Raw genomic sequence first — 18,846 nt, forward strand, 5'->3', positions numbered from 1 at the left:
ATATATATGGTTTATAGGGTCGGAAATGATTCCTTCACTGCGTTTTTAACTTTGACTGAAAGCAAAATACCCTCCAAAGGTAAAAATATTCGCATTCTATGGGTTGATATTTATATGATTTTTCTATAACCCGCAGCTTAAAAGTTTCACAACTTAGCCAAAACAGCATTAATTTCGATTCGGAAAGCTGTTCTGTGTTAGTTTTTAATAGGTTAATAAATCTGCATACCTAAATGTAATTTTTAACGTATTAAAATTTTTGTCAAAATTTCAAAATGTCAACTATGCAAAAACCTGTCATCAAATTTGGGGGAAAAAAATATCAACATTTTTTTTCTTTCCTACATACCTAGAAAGATTCGCCTGTTGATGCTGATCAAAAATATATATAGTTTATAGGGTCGGAAACGACTCCTTCATAGCATTACAATCTTCTGACTAAAACTATAATACCATTTTTGCAGTCGATATTATTTAAGTTTTTATATGACAATTTGTTGAATAAATCAAAATTTAAAAAACTCCTGACTAAGCCTAACAAGCACTAATTTCTATTGGGAAAGCTGTTCCGTGTTAGTTTTTATAAGGATAATAAATCTACATACTCAAACAAATATTTTAACAAATTTGAAATTTTCTCATTTTTTGAAACTTTGAAAGATGTAAAAAATACAATAAATTTATAAAAAAAATTTGAAATTTTTATTTTTCTTCCGGAGATGGCTAGATCGACTCGGCTATTAATGCTGATCAAGAATATATATGATTTATAGGGTCTGAAATGATTCCTTGACTGCTTTTGAAGCTTTTGACTGAAATTATAATACTCTGCATTGGTAATATTATAGACGTTATGACTATCCGGGGAGTAACCCAAATATAACTTTTTGGATAAATCAAAGGTTAAAAAACCCATAACTAAGGACAAATAAGCTATGCAATTGTTATCGAATGATATGCATGCAAAACATTCTAAACATTTTAGAGGCTGCCTGTCGTTCAACCTAATTTGTTATTATTTGGTTTCTACTCAGTTAACCTGGCCTGTGAACATGTTTGAACGCATATACACAAGTCCACACTCATGTCCTTAACAATGGACGTTGGCAAACAACAACAATGTCAACAACAACAACAAACAGCAATAGCCAGAGTGCCACTAACAACAATGGAGCACAAAATTGCGGCTGTCATCAGTGAGGAAATTTGCATTTTGCACAAATTGCAATACGTAAGCTCTGCTTTTTCTCCTCCGTTTTATATCCCTCGCTCTCTTTAGTTTCGTTGTTTTTAGAGTCTTTTTTCATTTTTTTTTTTTGTATCCAACTACACAATTTATTGGGCCGCATATCAAATGATTTTCGGGGGCCTTAATGGGGTGTATATATAGATGGACAGATAGCAGGACAGAGGACCTAACAGGGAATTATTTCGAACTCATTAGAGAATGCAGCAGCAGTAGGAGCAATAGCAATAGCAACAAGGAAATTGCATTTACCGAATCCACCTCCGCACATACCCCATTTGTACACACACACACCCTACTCCCCCCCCTCTCCACACACACATGCATATCAATTAAGTCCGAATTGGGTGTGTGTGTGTGTGTGTGTGCATTTTGGGTGGGAGACAATGAGGCTGCTAATGGGCGTTGGTGGGCGTTTGCCTCATTAATGTTGCACGGCCTGCTCCGGCGAATGCAGTTAATCGAAAGATTTTCCAGTCAACTGGCGTCGCGAGAATCTCTCTGTGTTCGAAAATTAGAAATCACGGAAATAGTTTCCGCCTGTGCACTGAACTGAAGTGGGCGTGGACGAGCCATAATTCCATTGATTTTGCCAGGTCCGCCAAATGGATTTTAATTCAATCATTTACAGCCGAATGATGTCAGGAGCAGTAGTAGTTGCACGGCAAAATAAAACCCATTAAATGTGGTTACATCTGATCGTGTTTGTACCGAATTATCAATAAGAATAACTGGATATTTCAAGTATATCTATATATATATTAAAAAGATATTGATTCGATTATTTTTCACACCTAACAATATCTAGAACTTGTCTTGAATACAACTTTATTAAAAAAACATACATGTTCAATGTACTTTTGATACTGTGATATATTTTTTCCATATTTTCTTTGTAATATTTTGTGTCTGTGTAGGCAATGTAGGCAACGTTCATTAGTCGCGTGTTAATCATACGCCACGTTGCACAGCTATGAGCTAATTAAGGCTCGAACAAATCTAGCCCCTCGAGTGATTTAATAGATTTCCAGTTTGACATTTTTGTATGTATTCAGAGAGTGGGGTTAAGTGGCTGTGGACCGGCCCCCATTTGAGTGTTTGCTGTGTAATGAATGGGTTAGCATCCTTTTTCCTTTGATTTATTGGTTTTGCTTTCAGCTCGGTTTTTTATTTCGATTCTGCAACCCACACAGAAAACGTGCTTTGCATAATTATATCACTCAAGAGTTTGGCCAATATCCAGCAGGGGGCTCATTGATTTTATTCGCCCAATGCGAGGCTCAGAACATAAGAATCCAAGGTGAAACTGTCGTTAGATGACCCAAACTCAGATTCGAATATAGGACTTGTAATGTTCAGTAAGAGTTTTTGCTCAAACGAAAATTCAAAGCCATTGGACAGGGCCACTAAAGGTACAAGGCACATGTTGAGCATCAGCAGGCGAATGTAATTGATGATTGATGTGATCTTCAAGTTCAATATTGAATCCTGTTTCATTCTTATTTCACAGATTGTGACGTCCGAGCAGATCATTTCACAGGGGGGATTACCGGTAAGGAGCTTAGAATTTAATTCAATTAAAATAAATGTTTAGGATTAAAAGTACTTCGCTCACCATCATATCCACAATATCCAAGGTCTGATTGCAGCGACATAAATACCGAGTTGACTTCTTGCATTTCAATATTCTTCGACTGATACCCTTAGACTTCCACAGACCCTCAAGAAATTTATCCCTTTCCGTTTTGTAATCCAACACAACTATCAGCAGGGTGCCGAAAAGGAAAAACATATTTGCCAAATATCTTAGCTGCCACAACTCCACACTCATTAGAACCAAACGACTCTGTTCCCAATCGAAACCAGACTCAAAAATAACACTCCTGTAGAAGCAAAATGATATGAGAAATATCACCGAGGCAATGTAAACACTGAAATAATGAGATATATCTCCCTGAATTCCTCTCAATTGACAGTGAATTTTTAGGACATTTCTTAACATTTTCCAGCGCTGTTTATATCCGAGGCGAGCACTTAACACCTGATTTATAACCACATAGAGAGACTGCAGCCAAATGTAGCTATTCACCTGGAGCAAGAGCTGAAAATGCCAGCCAACCAGGTGAGTGACTATATAATATCGTTGCTGATACTCATTATTAATCGTTGTTATCTGCCAGTAGAAAACTGCTACTATTTCGATAGATATCAGACAGGAGCAGAAAAAAGCCCGCTTTACAGAGACACAAAATAGAGTGCCCATTGTGGACTGAAGATCCGAGTGCAGCTTTACCATATCATTGAGTGTCTTGAGCATAGATTTTCTCAACATTACATAGAAGAAACCCGGCAGTGCGTATATAATGAAGCTCCCGCGATCAATCAGATACATGCGAAAAAGTTGAAAGTAACACATTAGAGTCAACGAGTTCCAGAAATACACAAAGTAAATGAAGACCTGGTGACCGAATGTAAATTTCTGTGTGGCCTCATTGAATCGCAGGTTGTACATGCACAGCAAGTGGCAGACCGTCTTCTGGTAATCGAAGTAGCTGACAATGTGGCACACGCAGAGTAGATTGTGCAGCTTGTGCAGCGGCGCTGACAGCGGCATGTTTCCAACTAATTGAACTAACGACATCGACGGCAGTCATGGCACCCAGGCAGCAGCAGGACACCAGAACGAACGGCAGGACAACAGCCAAAGGAGCAAAATGCGAGTGGAGGCAATAACAATTTGGTGAGTGCTTAGCTCTAATGTGAAAATGACGTTTACACAGTGATCAAAACCAAGAATATTGGGTTTGGTATCAGAAGAAGTTTGGATCATTACAAATAGGATTCTTAATAATAATCTTCCTCAATGTAATAAATCAGGAATTAATAAGTTCTTACTGCTGTACATTGCAAGCAAAGCGTGGAGTGAGAAAGAGATGGAAAACAATGTATGGAACTTGTATTTTGTAACAAAATAAAAAAAGATTCGTTATACAAATAAACTTCAACTAATTTTATTTTATATTCTAAACCATATTCTCCTTTGATATCCATGTTTTCCCCAATTATTTACTATACATTAAACACAATAACATTTCTTTAGGTCAGTGTAAACCTGGCCCTGTGCTTGGGTACCCTGGACAAATGCTTTTAGCATGAAAAAGCATTCTGAGCTGCGGATAATTGATGGCATCGCCACACACTGAAACCACTTCAATTAGCGGACTCTGTAGTCAGAGTCCCCAATCGATAAGTTGCACAAGCTTAAATATTTAAAATTTTTACTCCGAAACGAATCGAGAAGCGGAGAACCGCTGTCAAACCCACTTCAGATTTGCGTCGCTCACGTAGCAAACTAATTTATTTGCAAACTGGGAATTCACCGCAGCCCAACAAGCCCACCTTTGCAGAAGCGACACGAGCCCAGGAAAGAAAAAAAAGTGAATAAAGAAAAGCGGAAAATAAAACGAGGGAGTGTGTAAACTCGGTCAAACCTGACTTTCGAGTCGGCAACGAATGGCGATTGGCGATTAATTTGTTCAAGTCTCAAACGCTGCTTACTCTCTCCACACTTTTGACTTTCGACTTGCCACTTGCGAGGGAGATTTGCATGGCAGCATATCGGCCATGTTCATCGCAGCATAACCCAAAACTGTCAAACTCAAGCGACTCCTTCGTTGTTCGCCACTTCTACGTTCCTGGTACAGGTACACTTTAAGAAATGTAGTACCATTTTACTGAGAAATTAGTATCTTTAAACACCTGGATCGTGTTATCTATACATTTAAGTAACATTTTTTTATTGGGAAATGATTTTGAAAGACGGTTCAAGAATATTCATATGCCTTTAATTCTCAAGTGATTATTATAAAGAATAAAAGGATTTCTTATGAGTTTTGCTTCTAAACAATGATAATGTTACTTTCCTAAAAAGTAAGAGCTTTTTAGTTATTATAACTAACTCTAAACCTCTTGGAAGGTTAATAATACCATTCTTTTAGTGCACCTACTTTTCTACTCTGCTTTCACTGCTCGCCATTTACTTTGTCATTTCAATTTTGAATTCGTGTCGTAGCGTTTCAGCGCTTTTATGTGGCATTTTTAAAATCCTGTACATGTCGGCCCAAGCACGGATATCCAAGGACCAAGGATGAAGGCCCAGTCCGGGCGCCACGTTGGAATTCAATAAAGACCTTCGACCGGGCTCAAAGCCATGTGGAAGAAAGAGGCGAAAAGGGGCCGAGACGGTTAGCCGGGCATGTTTGTCAAACAATCATTAGAGACGTCAGTCGGCGGAGGTCCTGGCTACAGGAATGTGGGCGTTGGAAAACATCACAATCATAGCGTTAGCAACTGCTGTCGGAGTCACATCATACCCAAGAGTAGGTGGCAGATATCTGATGACCTCTTCATTATGTGCAAATTTAGGATGTCTGGCTTCATTAGACAAAAAGAAAAGGGGGTGGCATTATATTTACAAAAAACTAAATAGTTCCCTTTTATGAAAATACTAATTTCATATCGAAAGTTTAAAGTATAAAACAACTTTGCATCTAACCTAATTAACTAATTGGGTAAAAATTTACCACAATTTTTTATTCCAAATAAAGTTAGTACATAATGTTTAGACCCTTCCTTTTCTCTTAGCCACCTCATCTACACTCTTTTCCATTCTACGGATTTTTCATTGACGCAGCTGTCCACTTTCAACATTCTGGCAACTGCAGCAGCAATTTTCATTAGCTTAAAAACTTTGCCTTACTGAACTAAATTTTTAATAAGTTTGTTTGTTTTATTTCATTTTTTTTTCATCACTTTCCTCTTTTTGTAAAATGCATAAAGGGCATGTGGAATGAGAAAGGCAGGCAGGACGACATTACGACAGGACGAGAGAATGAGAGAAGGAAAGAGCATCAAAAACATGCATAAATCATCAAAAGCAGCGCTGACAACTAATGAAAATATGCAAAAATTTATAGCTCACCGAAATCGACGAAAAAAATATTTGGATAAAGCGTATCAAAAAGAAAAATTCCAATAAAAAAGTTCAAACAAAATGAACAAAAATAAAAAATAATGCACAAAAAGTAAGAAAAGACTCTCAACTAGCCAAAGGCAAAAAGCATTTAAATTGAAAAAATGGCAGTCGAAAAATAAATTCATTTGCTTTATGCATGCCGCACGCAGAAACAAAAAAAAATTGGGGAGCCTGTGTGGCAAGTGGCAAGGACACAGACAGGATATGCGGTAGGAATTTTATGTGGCAGTTTATTTTTGGCGACACTATCACAGGAACAGCTTCCAGCACCTAGGCTCCCCCGAACCCTTTATTGCACTTTAAGAAATACAGCGATTGAAACCAGATCAAAAATGTTTGGTTTGAAATCATTCACTTTTTAAGAAATTTAAAAATCGTAGTGGAAAATATCGAAAAGTTTGATATATCGAATTTCTAAGTATCGAATGATATCGGTAGTATCGAAAATATAAAACATAATATATCGATTTAATGTATGGAAAGTATAGTAGTTTGATATTGCGAATTTCTAAGTATCGAAGGATATCGTAAGTATCGAAAAATATCAATCATAATATATCGATTTATTCATAAATATATTATTGATATTGATCCCTTAAATGCTCGAAAACTTTCACGAATTTTATCTTGATTCCCTGATCTTTATTCTCAGTGTACCCCTAGTGTCCTGCCACTGTTTGGGCACTCCCTTTTTTTTGTCATACCATGCAGGTTACAGGATGAAGGTCCCGGGAATGTGACACGATGCGGCGTCGCCGAGGACAACGATGCGGCCATGTATGAAATTTTTCACAATTGCAATTTGTAATAAAAACATGCACTTTTTGCCATTGTTATATGCAACCACACATGGCCTGAACTGTGGCACTGTGGAATGGTCATGGTGCTACTGCATTGTACATACATATATGCAGGCAGGGGAAGTTACATGCGTGTAAAACCATTTGCCGTGACGATGAAAAAGTCGGTGGGTTACAAAAAAAACTTCGACCAAGATGATGGTCACCAACCGGGAAGAGAATGAGCTCCGGTGAGATAGCGGTGCCCAGACAGGACAGGGAAGAGTGGTGCCCTCTTATGGCTTTATGCCATTTTAAGTGCTTTACCCATTTCATAGCCATATCCATATCCATACCCACATCCTCATCCGCATCCACATCCGAGTGTCAACTGTTAAAGCGGTCCAGAGTGCAACTCCACAAATAAACAGAGCATAAAATATGATTGTCGTTATTTTTTTCCAAGTAATGTGGACATATATGGTGGCATTCGTGCTTTGAGAGGTACGTATACAATGGAATAATTGATGCTGGAATACTCTTTATATTTATGGATGTAAAAAATGAGTTTTAAATAAATTAAGCCTTTGATGCGAAACAATAAATCGTAACAAAGACAGTTTTTCACTTCGAATAGTAAACAATTTCAGCAGAAATTTGTTACCAATTTATTATTGTTCTTAATGCTAGAATATAAATCTATTTTTTTGCTTTTTATTCTTTAATTAAGTCGAAAGGTATTAACCTTTTCAGCAGTTATAAATAATCATTCATGTAATTATCCTTAGTCATTCAATATAATTTCATCGCGACATTATATTTAGCTACCACGAAATACCATTTCTCTTACAGATATAAACTCAATGATAGTTAACCTTTAGTTCATTGCCAAAAATGGATAAACACGCCACGGCCAGAGGCTTTTGCCTGTGTCACTTGATTTGTGTGTGGTATCAGACCGGAAGGATCGGTCTATATTTAGGGTTCTATAATGTCGGTTATGCGGAGCAATTGCGACGTTTCATTTGTGACGAACAACTCTATGTACACTTAATGGCTGTGGTTAATTTATTGGCCAGTTGGCTTTACCTATGCTTCAGTCAACGATGGATCTTTGATCAGTTTGTGATTCTGCTTTACGTGCCACTATATGTGTACTTTTTGATCCTAAGAAAACATCTAACGAATCTACTGAATGAATGCGCCGGTATCCATAAATCAATGCAAACCAATCTTGGCAGTCGATTGTGTGTTAAGATTCACATGGAGTGTGTATATACCTTGCTGCTGATTGTAATGTTTATCCTGCTAATTATCTGGCAACTTCGTATATATTCAGTTTATCAGGCAGTTTTCATATCAGGCGTGGGATTTATCTATCACTTGGAACTGCTTTTCTTTGGAAACTATCTAATTTGGCTGGGCTGCACATATCGAGCATTGAATGAGTTCCTCAGCCAGGACATGAGAAGCGATAGATTGTATATATTAAAGGGAGTTCTTAGGCAACAGACAATTATCTGGCGGAATCATCGAAATGTTTCGCGATATTTTGCCCTACATGTGCTGAGTTTTATGATCAAGCCAGGCATTCAAATGCTTATGATACTCAAAAGTTCGGGACAACAATTGAATGTTCAGTTGATTCACTTGACATTACACTTACTTCTTGTGGCATTGTTTTTGATAATTGCTTACAATCTGCAGCATCAGCATCGGAAATTTCAAAGGAGTTACTTGAGATTAGCCGATGATCCCGATTATTTTGTGCTTAAATCCTGGCGTTTATTGAAACATCGAACTCTGCCACAGGCCTTTGGGGTGACCTTTATGCGAAGACGTGAGAAAGTCAAATATAAACAGGATGTGGTTACCATGATGGTAAGTATATTTATTTATGTATTATACAATTTTCTAAAGGAATTATGCTTCAGCAGTTCTCTAACGACTTTCCTGTACAACAATTAACAAAATCACCGCTGGTTCTCGCCACTTTTGGCATTAAAAACATGGAGTTTCGTCTTACATTGACTATGATAAGAATGTGTTTGAAGACTCACATACGTGAACTCCTCCTAATGCTCAGTCTTCGTTTACTTTTCCACAAAACCCTAATTATCGAGGACTACGAATACGATTCCCAGGACAATTTCAATGGGAATGTGACCCAAACAATTAGTCAACTATATCGCTTTTATTTCTACGATGAATTCGAATGAATAATAACAATAAACAAGCGAAATGAGCTACATTAACTTAATTATCAATTACTTAACGGTCGCGAAGGGGACTTTATATAGTAAGGACTCAATTTCACTATAACATTTAGTTGTATTTCGAAATGGCACGCTTTCACTTCATCGTTAAAATAGTTAAAGCATTTCGCTTTGCCTTCAGCGCTCTAGGACTTTTGCAGCTGAGATTCAGTGAATCGAGGAAAGAATATCAGCATAAAGCCAATTGTTGCCGAATTTTTATAGCCATCTTTATGGTGCTGATACTTTTGCTCTTTAATTTTGTGAGCACTGCATTGGAAAAGGAGAATGAGCTGGTTAATGCCCTGAATATAGAGGCCAGACCCGTGAACAGTAAATCAGAATTGAGAAATGAACGTGTCTACAGTATATTTATATTCCTCACCCTCGTCTGGTCTTGGCTTAAAAAGAATGTGCTGTATAATTTGGTAAATGAGTCACAACTGGCATATAAACAACTGAGGTTCTTGCTGGGAAAATATTTAAAACTAGAATGTTCTTGGCTGATTTTTACCTACAGCATTATTTTGTTGCTTTTACTTGGAATATTTGGTGTGAAGAGTCTCCTTTATGACTGGCCAAAAGTGTTCGATGCTGAACATAATGTCACCATTGATGGGCTTTTTCAATTATTCAACTTTCTAATGGGTTTACCCCGACTTATGATAGTACTAATTATGTCGCTGCATATCCTGTATCACCTAATGAATGCCGCCTGGCTTCAATCGCTAACGGAACTTCGTTTACATAGAAACCTCCAACTGTATCAATTGCAACTGAATATCCTTTTTCCTACTCACAAGAAGCTGAATATTTTGGCTGGCTATTATTTTCGAATGTCATATATATGCTTTATGTATATGTTAGCCTTTCGATTTAATCATTTCCAGCAGAACTTTATTTTCGATTCCAATAAAGTAATACACAAGTCGCAGAATGATTTGGAAGACGAGGCAATTTGGGCTGGTCAAGATATAGACAATCTGTCAGATTCCAGCGATCAGATGATTAAATCTTTACTCTTCTTAACCTGGCACTTGGCTTTGGTGATGTTGCTATTTGCTTCAGCCTATAAACAGCAGAAGGAATATTTAAAATTAATGCAAAAGAGCTGGTATTACACAACTGATGAAAATATCTCTGAAATAAAATCCTTCCTGGCTGAAAAATCCTGGAAAGGCCACACATTTAAGAGAATGGATATATTGGACATAATGGTAAGATTATACAGATATTGGTAAAGTTTCTATAAGTAAATTAGTTTTACATTTAAAGTTCCTTTCAGGAATCTCTATACACGACTGTCAATCGGTTTCCATCTGCTTTCTAACCGACAGGTTTAGGAAAAAGAATCCGACCTACCTCAATTTGAATCTTATCGCAGGACACTTTAGGCTCCTGTGCAATGTGATAATTTCATCAGGGATTGTCTACTTTGCACAGCAAATGGAACTCTGGAAATTGCAGGAATACCTACAGCAAAAAGGATAATAAAGTTAATGCACGTTCAACAACTCATCAGCATCATCATTATGAGTAGCGGCAGTGGCGAATGAAATTCATGACAAATTAAATAATAATTAAATTAGTATATAAATAATTGATGACACCAGAACCGCAGATGCTTTGTGTCCATACCCTGACCAACTCGACGCACACCTTTCCCTCAATTACTTAATGAATACAAAGCAGGGAAGAGGGACAAGGGCAACCTTTTTGGCTCTGGTTCTGGTATTTTAATGACCTGACCTCAGAGTTCGGCTTTGGCCTCTTCAAATATCACAGACATAAAAAGGTAGCCCTCAAAAACTTTTGCCATTATAAACATAAAATGATGGTAACAAATGGGCCAGTCCCTCTTTATTGTTGTTATTCCAATGGCTGGCATCTTAAAGGTACGCACCTTTTTATACTTAGCACCCAAAAAAAGGTGTGTGTTTGTGTGTAATTTATGCGCCAAACTTGATTGAATTTATTCGCCGTCGAGATTCACTCCCGGACAACCAAAAAACATATATCGTTACAGTGAGAGAAAAATCAAAATTAAATTCAATAAATTAACATAAATCTGGGTAAATTCGCTGGCACTCCGTTACTCGCTCTCCACTTGATATGCAAATGGCAAACTGCACGGCGCCCGAGTCCTTCTCTTTATTTCATTTCGAGACTCCAAGCCGGAGTCGTCGGTTCGATCGATTTCAATAAACTTCTTGCCACACGATGCGATGCGAGCAACTGGCAACATATGCGGCATCGATGCAGCCGCTGGCAGCCAGTCGGCGAAATTCAATCAGAGCCCCAAGAGAAGGCAAGAAGGCAAGAATTGCAAAAGCCAAAAACAGGAAGTGAGTCGAGCGAAATGGTACAGATCCTTGAATACACTTTGATGTAAATTGGATCAAAAATTTAAGAAAAAAGGTTGTTCTTCGTTTATTTGTTGTAAGAAATGAGATTTTTCGGTTATTTATTGTTAGAAATCAAGATAATGTAAGTCTGAAAACATAAACAACCTTAAAGTCAGCCGAAATGTATTATTTTTTTACATTTCTCTAAGGTTTTTTCCTACAGAAAAAGTTATTTCATCGCTTAGTTAATGCTTTCTTTAACATGACTATTAAAGCACAAAATGCAACCCATTTGTAATCTTTTTCCAAGCCCGAATGAACATTAAAAGTCCCGAAAATAAAGCCAAATTGTTGATCACCAAAAGCACTTAGTCTGCTTGACTTTTTGGGGCACTTTAAGAGTGCACCTTGAAATGGCTTTTTGTGGGTCTCCTGCTGCTCCCTGCTCCTGCTGACCGCCCTGCTGCCATTTTGTTTCGGCGCCGCCATTTTGTCGGCAATTTTTTTTTGTTTGTCGCATAATGTGTAGGCGCCATGTCTCTCTGTGTCGGCGAGTCTGTTTGTTGGGCATGATTTCTTTGCAACTTACTCGATGCTGGCACTTTTGAAAGTCTGCCAAAATGGACAATGCCAGAAAGGCGGAAAACTTCAGTCGGTGAAATGGCAAAACACAACGACACAAACACACAAGGCGTTTCAGGTCAAATGTTTGCTTGCAGTTTGATGCCGCTTCCTTCGGCGATACATGTATGTGTAATGAGTGCTCCTCACTGACACGTGTGTAAGTGTGGTGGCATCCGTGGAAATTATTGATTATGTGCGCCTTGGGGGCGGGACACAGGACACCGGGACACGGTTGATTGTCTGCGGTGACAGCTGTCAGTTGAGCGATTCAGCCGCCTTGACTTTTGGCATGCATAATTAATGCCTATCGTTGGGGGGATCACAAAAGTCAAAGGGTCGCCCTGGGATGAATGGATGGATAGATGGATGGATGGATGGTTGGATAGATGGATGAATATGGCCTGGCGAAGTGTGGCTAATGAAATTTTAATTAGTGCAAGACAAGCGATAAAAATACACCAGCCCAAGTTATAGGAGGGCACACACAAAAAAAAAAATTACCATAAATGCGGACCCAGAGGAAAATCAATGATAAAGCTGCGGCGCATATGTAGTAGTGTTCCGGGGCAATTACATGCATCAAAGATTCATATCGCCTAAATGCCGCACGGTGGCCTGGCTTCTTGCCTGCCTGTCTTTCCCTTTTCATAATGCCATCATAATGACTTTATCTCTCAAGCAGGCAATAAATCTTGTGAAGATTCCCCCCCAAAGGAGGGCAGCAGAGAGCCCAGATAACATCCGGAAAGGAGAGCTGAGTTTTGGGGTTGCCATGGCCGCTTAATGAAATATTACGCATACGCAATCATCTAACCCACTTTCTTTTGGCCCACTTTGGCGAGAGCCCATCATAAAAGTTAATTAATACGGCTTGGTTAGCTGTTAAATACAGCGCAAAATATGCCCTGACCTCTATATGTGGATGCCGCTGCCGCTGACGTCATTTATCTTTCAGCCACGGCACATGGGGCGTATGCGCAATGTGCGCTGACAGTTAGTTGACCGCTGGATTTAAGAGCCTGCAGCTCTCTTCGGGGTTTATCCTCAAAAACACCCAGGGGAATGGTATCAGCAAGCATCAGCTATCAGCGAATGTGAAATCATTGGAAATTGCACAAAACAAATTTGCATATAAATTCCAATGGGCACATTGTCGACTCTAGGTGAAGTTTAAAAGGTATTTTGATCGAATTATTGGATTACCTGTATTTATTAATAGAAAATAAAGTCTCACAATCTTGATTTATTGATATTTAAACACGTTTTATGGTAATAAATGATGCAGAAACCGATTTTGCAGTATGCAGTATTGCACAAAAGTATGCTATATATGTACATATTTGTTTTGGAATATATTTAATTATTGAGTGTTATTTGAAATCTAAACTTTAAGCATCAACATTCCTAATCCCCAATGGCAAAGTTATTCCTTCAATTGACTCAATATTCCCCCAACTATACCCCTTAATCAGCTGAGGCTCAAAAAAAATATGCAAACGAAGTGAAGTATCTATGTAAATGTTTGTTGGTCTACTGTCTGGCGGCTCGGCGGGTTTTACCTGCTGTTTTGCCATTGTGCAGAGCCCTTTCCAGTAGTACCCCAATTTGCATGTCCCGCCCGCTCCCACTTATTCTCCATACGAATACTATATACATATATTTGCATCAGTCTCTCTCCTCTTGGCTGGCAAGAAAATATGTTTCGGTTTTAAACAAATCCAAATGAAATCTGTGCATAACAATAAAGTTTTTGTTTCACGGAAAAAAATAAAAAGAAAGAAAGAAAGTTTTCATCAGGAAGGAAAAACTTTGCTCGAGCTCTGGATTTTGTTTTCTGATAAATTTATACAGATATTGAAAATCTATTTGTAATATTTGTTTCTCTCTTTTTGTATTTTTATATATATTTTTTTTGCTTTGATATAGAGAGGGAGGAATGCTTGATGAAAATTCCTTGCTGTATACACTTTTGATTGAATTTTCCGTTTGCCATTTTTGCCTTTTCCCCCATTTTTGGTGCCTTGCCTCAGCCCGAGGCAAATTAAAGATTGCAAAGAATAAAGGGATGGGAAAATAGGTTTTGTAAGTTACAATCTTCAATTACAACTTGAGGTAAATTGCTCGAGGGGAGATGTAGATGTCGAGATTTAATCGCAATTAACGTCATTTTGAAAATCGGATAAAATCACAAAAGGCAATTAGACGGTAAGAAAGTGACCTATATATTTACATATCTAAAGTGCAGTTTAGTTTTATAGCCAACAAATCATAATCAACTTTATAAATTAAAAATATATAAATAGAAAATGTTATAGTTTGATTTATAGTTAGTCCCCATACCATTTCGATTCCTGTCTTCCAAAACATCACACAGAGGGCAAGAGTAAGGGCCACTTTGTTTCCGTTTCCGATTCCAAATTCTAAATTCGATGGCTGATTATCAGGATGGAAACCGGGAATCGGACATTGAGAGCTTGGTCAGCCTGCGTGAGCTAATTGCTGTGGAAGACCCTAATCTTTTACGTATCGCGGTTATAGCAGAGGCGGTAAGTATAATATCGATATGATTACATTTTCCTGAATTCCTTACTAATAGGAGGTGACCCTGGGATTTCTATTGGCCGGCATTGGTTACCATAGCGAGAAATTTCGTAACTACATGATAGTAGATAGTGGTAAGCTTACAAAAGGGATAAGTTTAATGAATAAAGAACCCTATACAATTGCTTCATTATCCCATACGAATTAGAAACGACGCAAGAGGAGCTGGAAAAGTTCTTTCACACCGTCTATTATAAGTCCAACATGGGTCTCATCCTCATTGACTTTGACACCGCCAAGCGGCTGCGTACGGTGATGGCCAATCGCACCCACCTGCTGCCCGTGATAATGACAGTGCCCAACAAAGACAGCCTGACAGTCTATTTGGATAACAAAGATCGTAGTAGACGATTACGCCAGCGGGAAAGCTATTAAAATCTGAAATGGAATCACTTGGAATCATTGTTAACATTACTCCTGTAATACAAATTCATTTGGAACAGTATAAAAAAATTCCCTCTTCTTTGCCTACCTTCTACCTTTCTCTTCATTAAAAGTTAACAAAGGGTGTTAGGTCAAAAAGGTATTAAATGTATACCGTTAATAGTATCATTATAATGGAAAACAAGTGCATAAATAAAGATAAGGCTAAGCCCATAAATAATGCACAAATTATGCATAATATTGAAGCGACAAAAAGCGCAGTGCAATTTGCGTGCCGCTAATTGCAACTGTTTTTCGGGGCATTATTCCCTGCTAATTGTTTAATGCCAGCCGACATATACAAAGTGTGTGCAGGGAGACCCAAGTAGAATGTAGAAAAAAATATATATATAATTAAAATGGCTCGAATAGGCAACAAAATCGTTAATGCACAGACCTGATTTAAAGCTCATTAAAGTGGGAAGTGCACAAGTGTGGGTCAATTATATTTTAAATACATCAACAGACTTTATCTGTGATTAAACTTAATAGTTTGCCAATTTAACGTGGATCACTTACTGAGCATTATTTAAAGGGATGCAAACAAGACAGGATGGACATTTCGATAAGAAAAACAGGAATGTTTACCGTTTGATATTTAAAACCACAGGCATTTATAATCATTTTTAATCAAAAATCCCATTACTAAAGCAACATCTGACATATGCAAATAACAAAGCCAATACCCTTGGATCGGCTTTTGCATATTTTGCGTTGCTTTTAAACCATTTGATAGCTCTGTGGGAGAATGTATATATACATATGTATATCTTTAACCGCAACAATAGTTTTAATCCATGAATAATCATTTTGTTAAACAGAAAATTGCATTCGATATTCCCATTGAGTTTTTCATGAATATTCTGCAATATTTAGCATCAACTTTTAGGGGATACAAACAGAGATTTTTTAATTAATCAATGACAAATTATAGTCTGTGTGTGTGTGTTTGTGTGTGCTCAATGGCTGATTAATTAAACAACAATAAGAGCAGACATCAGGCCACAGACCACCGACCAACTGATTTTTATATATTAATTATCCAAATGTTTGCTTGCCGTCGTCGCCGCTTCGGCTGCCTTAATGTTATGTGCAAATTTGTATTGCTCTTTTGCCAGCTGACTATTTGCAGGCTCATTAAAAGCGGACAATGCCTCGCTGCATTCGTATCTTTCTCTATCTTTGCTCGATCTTCCCTTTATTAAATGTAATTTTCAAATTAAATTGTTAACTTTGAGAGTTTTTGGCTCTTGATTTTTAAAAAACTTTCTGCGCTTGGGCACTTTTTTTGACATTTATTAAGCTGTGTCTCCTCCTGGAGCGCGTGCAGCTTGTTATGAAATGCAAGTACGGCTGACAAAAAAGCGCTGCACACTTCCTGAATTATGAGTACAAACTGACAGGAGGAGCAGCAAGAGGAACAGCCGGAGGAGCCGCCGGAGAAGCACGAGTCACAGAAGAAGGAAGGACCTGCTTAAGACGCTGCACAAAGTCTGACTTTGCACATGCAGCGCTGATTTCGAATGCAGTCAGCTCCTCTTTCTCGCTTTGCTGTGTTACACTCAAATAAATACTATCCTTTTGAAAATGAAAATAAAAGAATAAGAAATATAGTCAAGAAAAGGCCAAAAAATGGAATTTTGAAACAGCTTTTCTATGAAAATTTAAAAAGATCGACTCAACTAGTAATGTTTAAAAGAAGACTATACCCGAATCTTTGCAAAGTTGTGTAGAGAACGAGATTTAATTTTTTTTTTTAAAAAAACGCTGTAAAAATAAATGTTCCTTTCAATATTTAAGTAAAGTTAATTTCAAAAATGTTTAGCGTGCATTGTCACTGCACTTGTGCAACATGCGGAAATGTTTTTTGGTGTCCTTCGCATTGTGGCAAATGTTTATTTCATGTTTCTCAAGTCCGGGCACGTTGTTGTTTTGTTACTTGCTTGGGGCAGAGGCGTTGGCGACGCTTTGGCGGAATGGCGGATTATGGGGAGTCCTCCTAATGTCCAACTCTCTCTCTCACTTATTTCGCACAGACACTGGACTCGAGTGGCCCGCTTAATCTTATTTATTTATGACAGAGCACAGGACTACCTGGCAAACCCTGTGTCGTGCTTATGCTTACACAAGTACTTACTGGTACTTTTCAAAGCAAGCCAAGCAAGGCTCTATTTATCCATGAAATGCAACGCATATCGAATGCTACTTTAAAGCTTTAGAATCAAACGAATGAACGAACGAACGAAGTTCCTCTTCGAACCATGGAGTGTAATTGAGGGCAGTCGATTGTTAAATGCACTTACCAAGTGTTTATCTAACCGGCGAAGCGGATCAAGGTGTTGGATGCTCGCTATCGAAGTGGAAAACTCAAGGGCTTTGCACTCTTTTAAGCTAAGAATAATTGTTGAATTTTATGGAAGTTTCTTAAAGTTCGTATTTAAAGAGGATTGCTTGAACTAAGACCTTAGATAGGTACTACATTTTCATTAAGGTTTTCCTAAAAGCTGGTCCTGCCACACGTACACTATTAGCGAAGAAAACTTTGCTTTAATTCTACTCATACATATGATTTTCCGGACTTTTATGTCAAAATGCAAAATAAATGCCTCATTAACTACAAATAAATGTCGAAATATAATAATATATCAATAATTATTCAAATTATTTTGCACATAAACTAGAATTTATTGCATTTATATGTACATATATGCATTATCCTCCATGCTTTTGCCATATACCCTCTCTAGCGTATAGATTTCGAAAATAAATTGGTGTTACAGTTGAGTAAACTTTCGGCTACCATTTGCCATGTGCACTACTCCCACAGAGCATTTGCATACGTATTATTGAGGCGGGGCGGGTTCAAGTTTTCGGGGTCGTTTGGTCGGTCGGTCGGTTGGTTGGTCTGTCGACAGTTTTAAAACTTGCCAGGCAATCAAAGTGTTAACAGCTGGGCTATAAAACTTTTCGCCAGAAGAAACTTTTCACTGCATGCAAATGTCCCGTCCAACTGGGCGGGGTGCGCGTTTGCTTCCTCCTGGCAGTGCGTGGGTGTATCCATATCTACAGCTCTGGGTGTGATTAGGGATGTGCGGTGAATGCACCAAGCAGCAGATGACCCACATTGGCCGTCTTTTGAATGCACCGCTGCACCCCTAATGAGTTCTGCAGTTGGCAAATTGACGCATGGCATTAACACCTTAAATGCCAATGGCAGCATTTGCTGAATCAATGCCATTAGGACACACAGCTGGCGGACACTTGTTGAGCGGAGAAATGTTTGAAGAACAACTGGAGCACAAGATCCTTGGCTTATTGAAGCACTTGGAGAAATTAAATGAGACTAGTCTCTCAAGTTTTGCAGCTATATGAATGAAGCTTGCACTCTCACTAAGAAACAAAAGTATTGATTAATAAATATAGAGGAAAAGGCTAAACTTTCTTTCTCTATCTTGGTTTAAAGTCACCAAATATACCCTATCATAATATCCGAGTGTATCAAAAAGCACTCCCCCAGCAGATATCGCTCACCTTTTAT

At 38.1% G+C, this 18,846-nt stretch overlaps 4 protein-coding genes across 4 annotated transcripts; 3 read left to right on the forward strand and 1 right to left on the reverse strand.

Annotated features, from left to right (window-relative positions):
- Positions 1 to 2,384: 2,384 nt before the first annotated feature.
- Positions 2,385 to 3,860, reverse strand: Grl62c (Gustatory receptor-like 62c). The gene is made up of 2 exons (XM_020958681.2): positions 2,862 to 3,860; positions 2,385 to 2,806 (listed from the first exon to the last, which is right to left on the reverse strand). Exons 1-2 carry the CDS (start codon positions 3,858 to 3,860, stop codon positions 2,507 to 2,509), a joined length of 1,299 nt encoding a protein of 432 aa, XP_020814340.2. The 3' UTR covers positions 2,385 to 2,506.
- A 4,094-nt stretch (positions 3,861 to 7,954) lies between these two features.
- Positions 7,955 to 9,279, forward strand: Grl62b (Gustatory receptor-like 62b). Its single transcript, XM_020958782.2, has 2 exons — positions 7,955 to 8,941; positions 8,998 to 9,279. Exons 1-2 carry the CDS (start codon positions 7,955 to 7,957, stop codon positions 9,277 to 9,279), a joined length of 1,269 nt encoding a protein of 422 aa, XP_020814441.2.
- A 122-nt stretch (positions 9,280 to 9,401) lies between these two features.
- Positions 9,402 to 11,392, forward strand: Grl62a (Gustatory receptor-like 62a). The gene is made up of 2 exons (XM_020958682.2): positions 9,402 to 10,532; positions 10,591 to 11,392. Exons 1-2 carry the CDS (start codon positions 9,402 to 9,404, stop codon positions 10,804 to 10,806), a joined length of 1,347 nt encoding a protein of 448 aa, XP_020814341.2. The 3' UTR covers positions 10,807 to 11,392.
- A 3,193-nt stretch (positions 11,393 to 14,585) lies between these two features.
- LOC110188857 (putative V-type proton ATPase subunit F) lies at positions 14,586 to 15,356 on the forward strand. The gene is made up of 3 exons (XM_020958763.2): positions 14,586 to 14,830; positions 14,881 to 14,959; positions 15,034 to 15,356. The coding sequence occupies exons 1-3, from the start codon at positions 14,714 to 14,716 to the stop codon at positions 15,258 to 15,260; spliced, it is 423 nt and encodes a 140-aa protein (XP_020814422.1). The 5' UTR covers positions 14,586 to 14,713; the 3' UTR covers positions 15,261 to 15,356.
- The last annotated feature ends 3,490 nt before the right edge of the window (positions 15,357 to 18,846 follow it).

This window comes from Drosophila serrata, unplaced genomic scaffold, assembly GCF_035046125.1.
Source record: "Drosophila serrata isolate PLE 108 unplaced genomic scaffold, ASM3504612v1 contig_217, whole genome shotgun sequence".
Lineage (NCBI taxonomy): Eukaryota > Metazoa > Arthropoda > Insecta > Diptera > Drosophilidae > Drosophila > Drosophila serrata.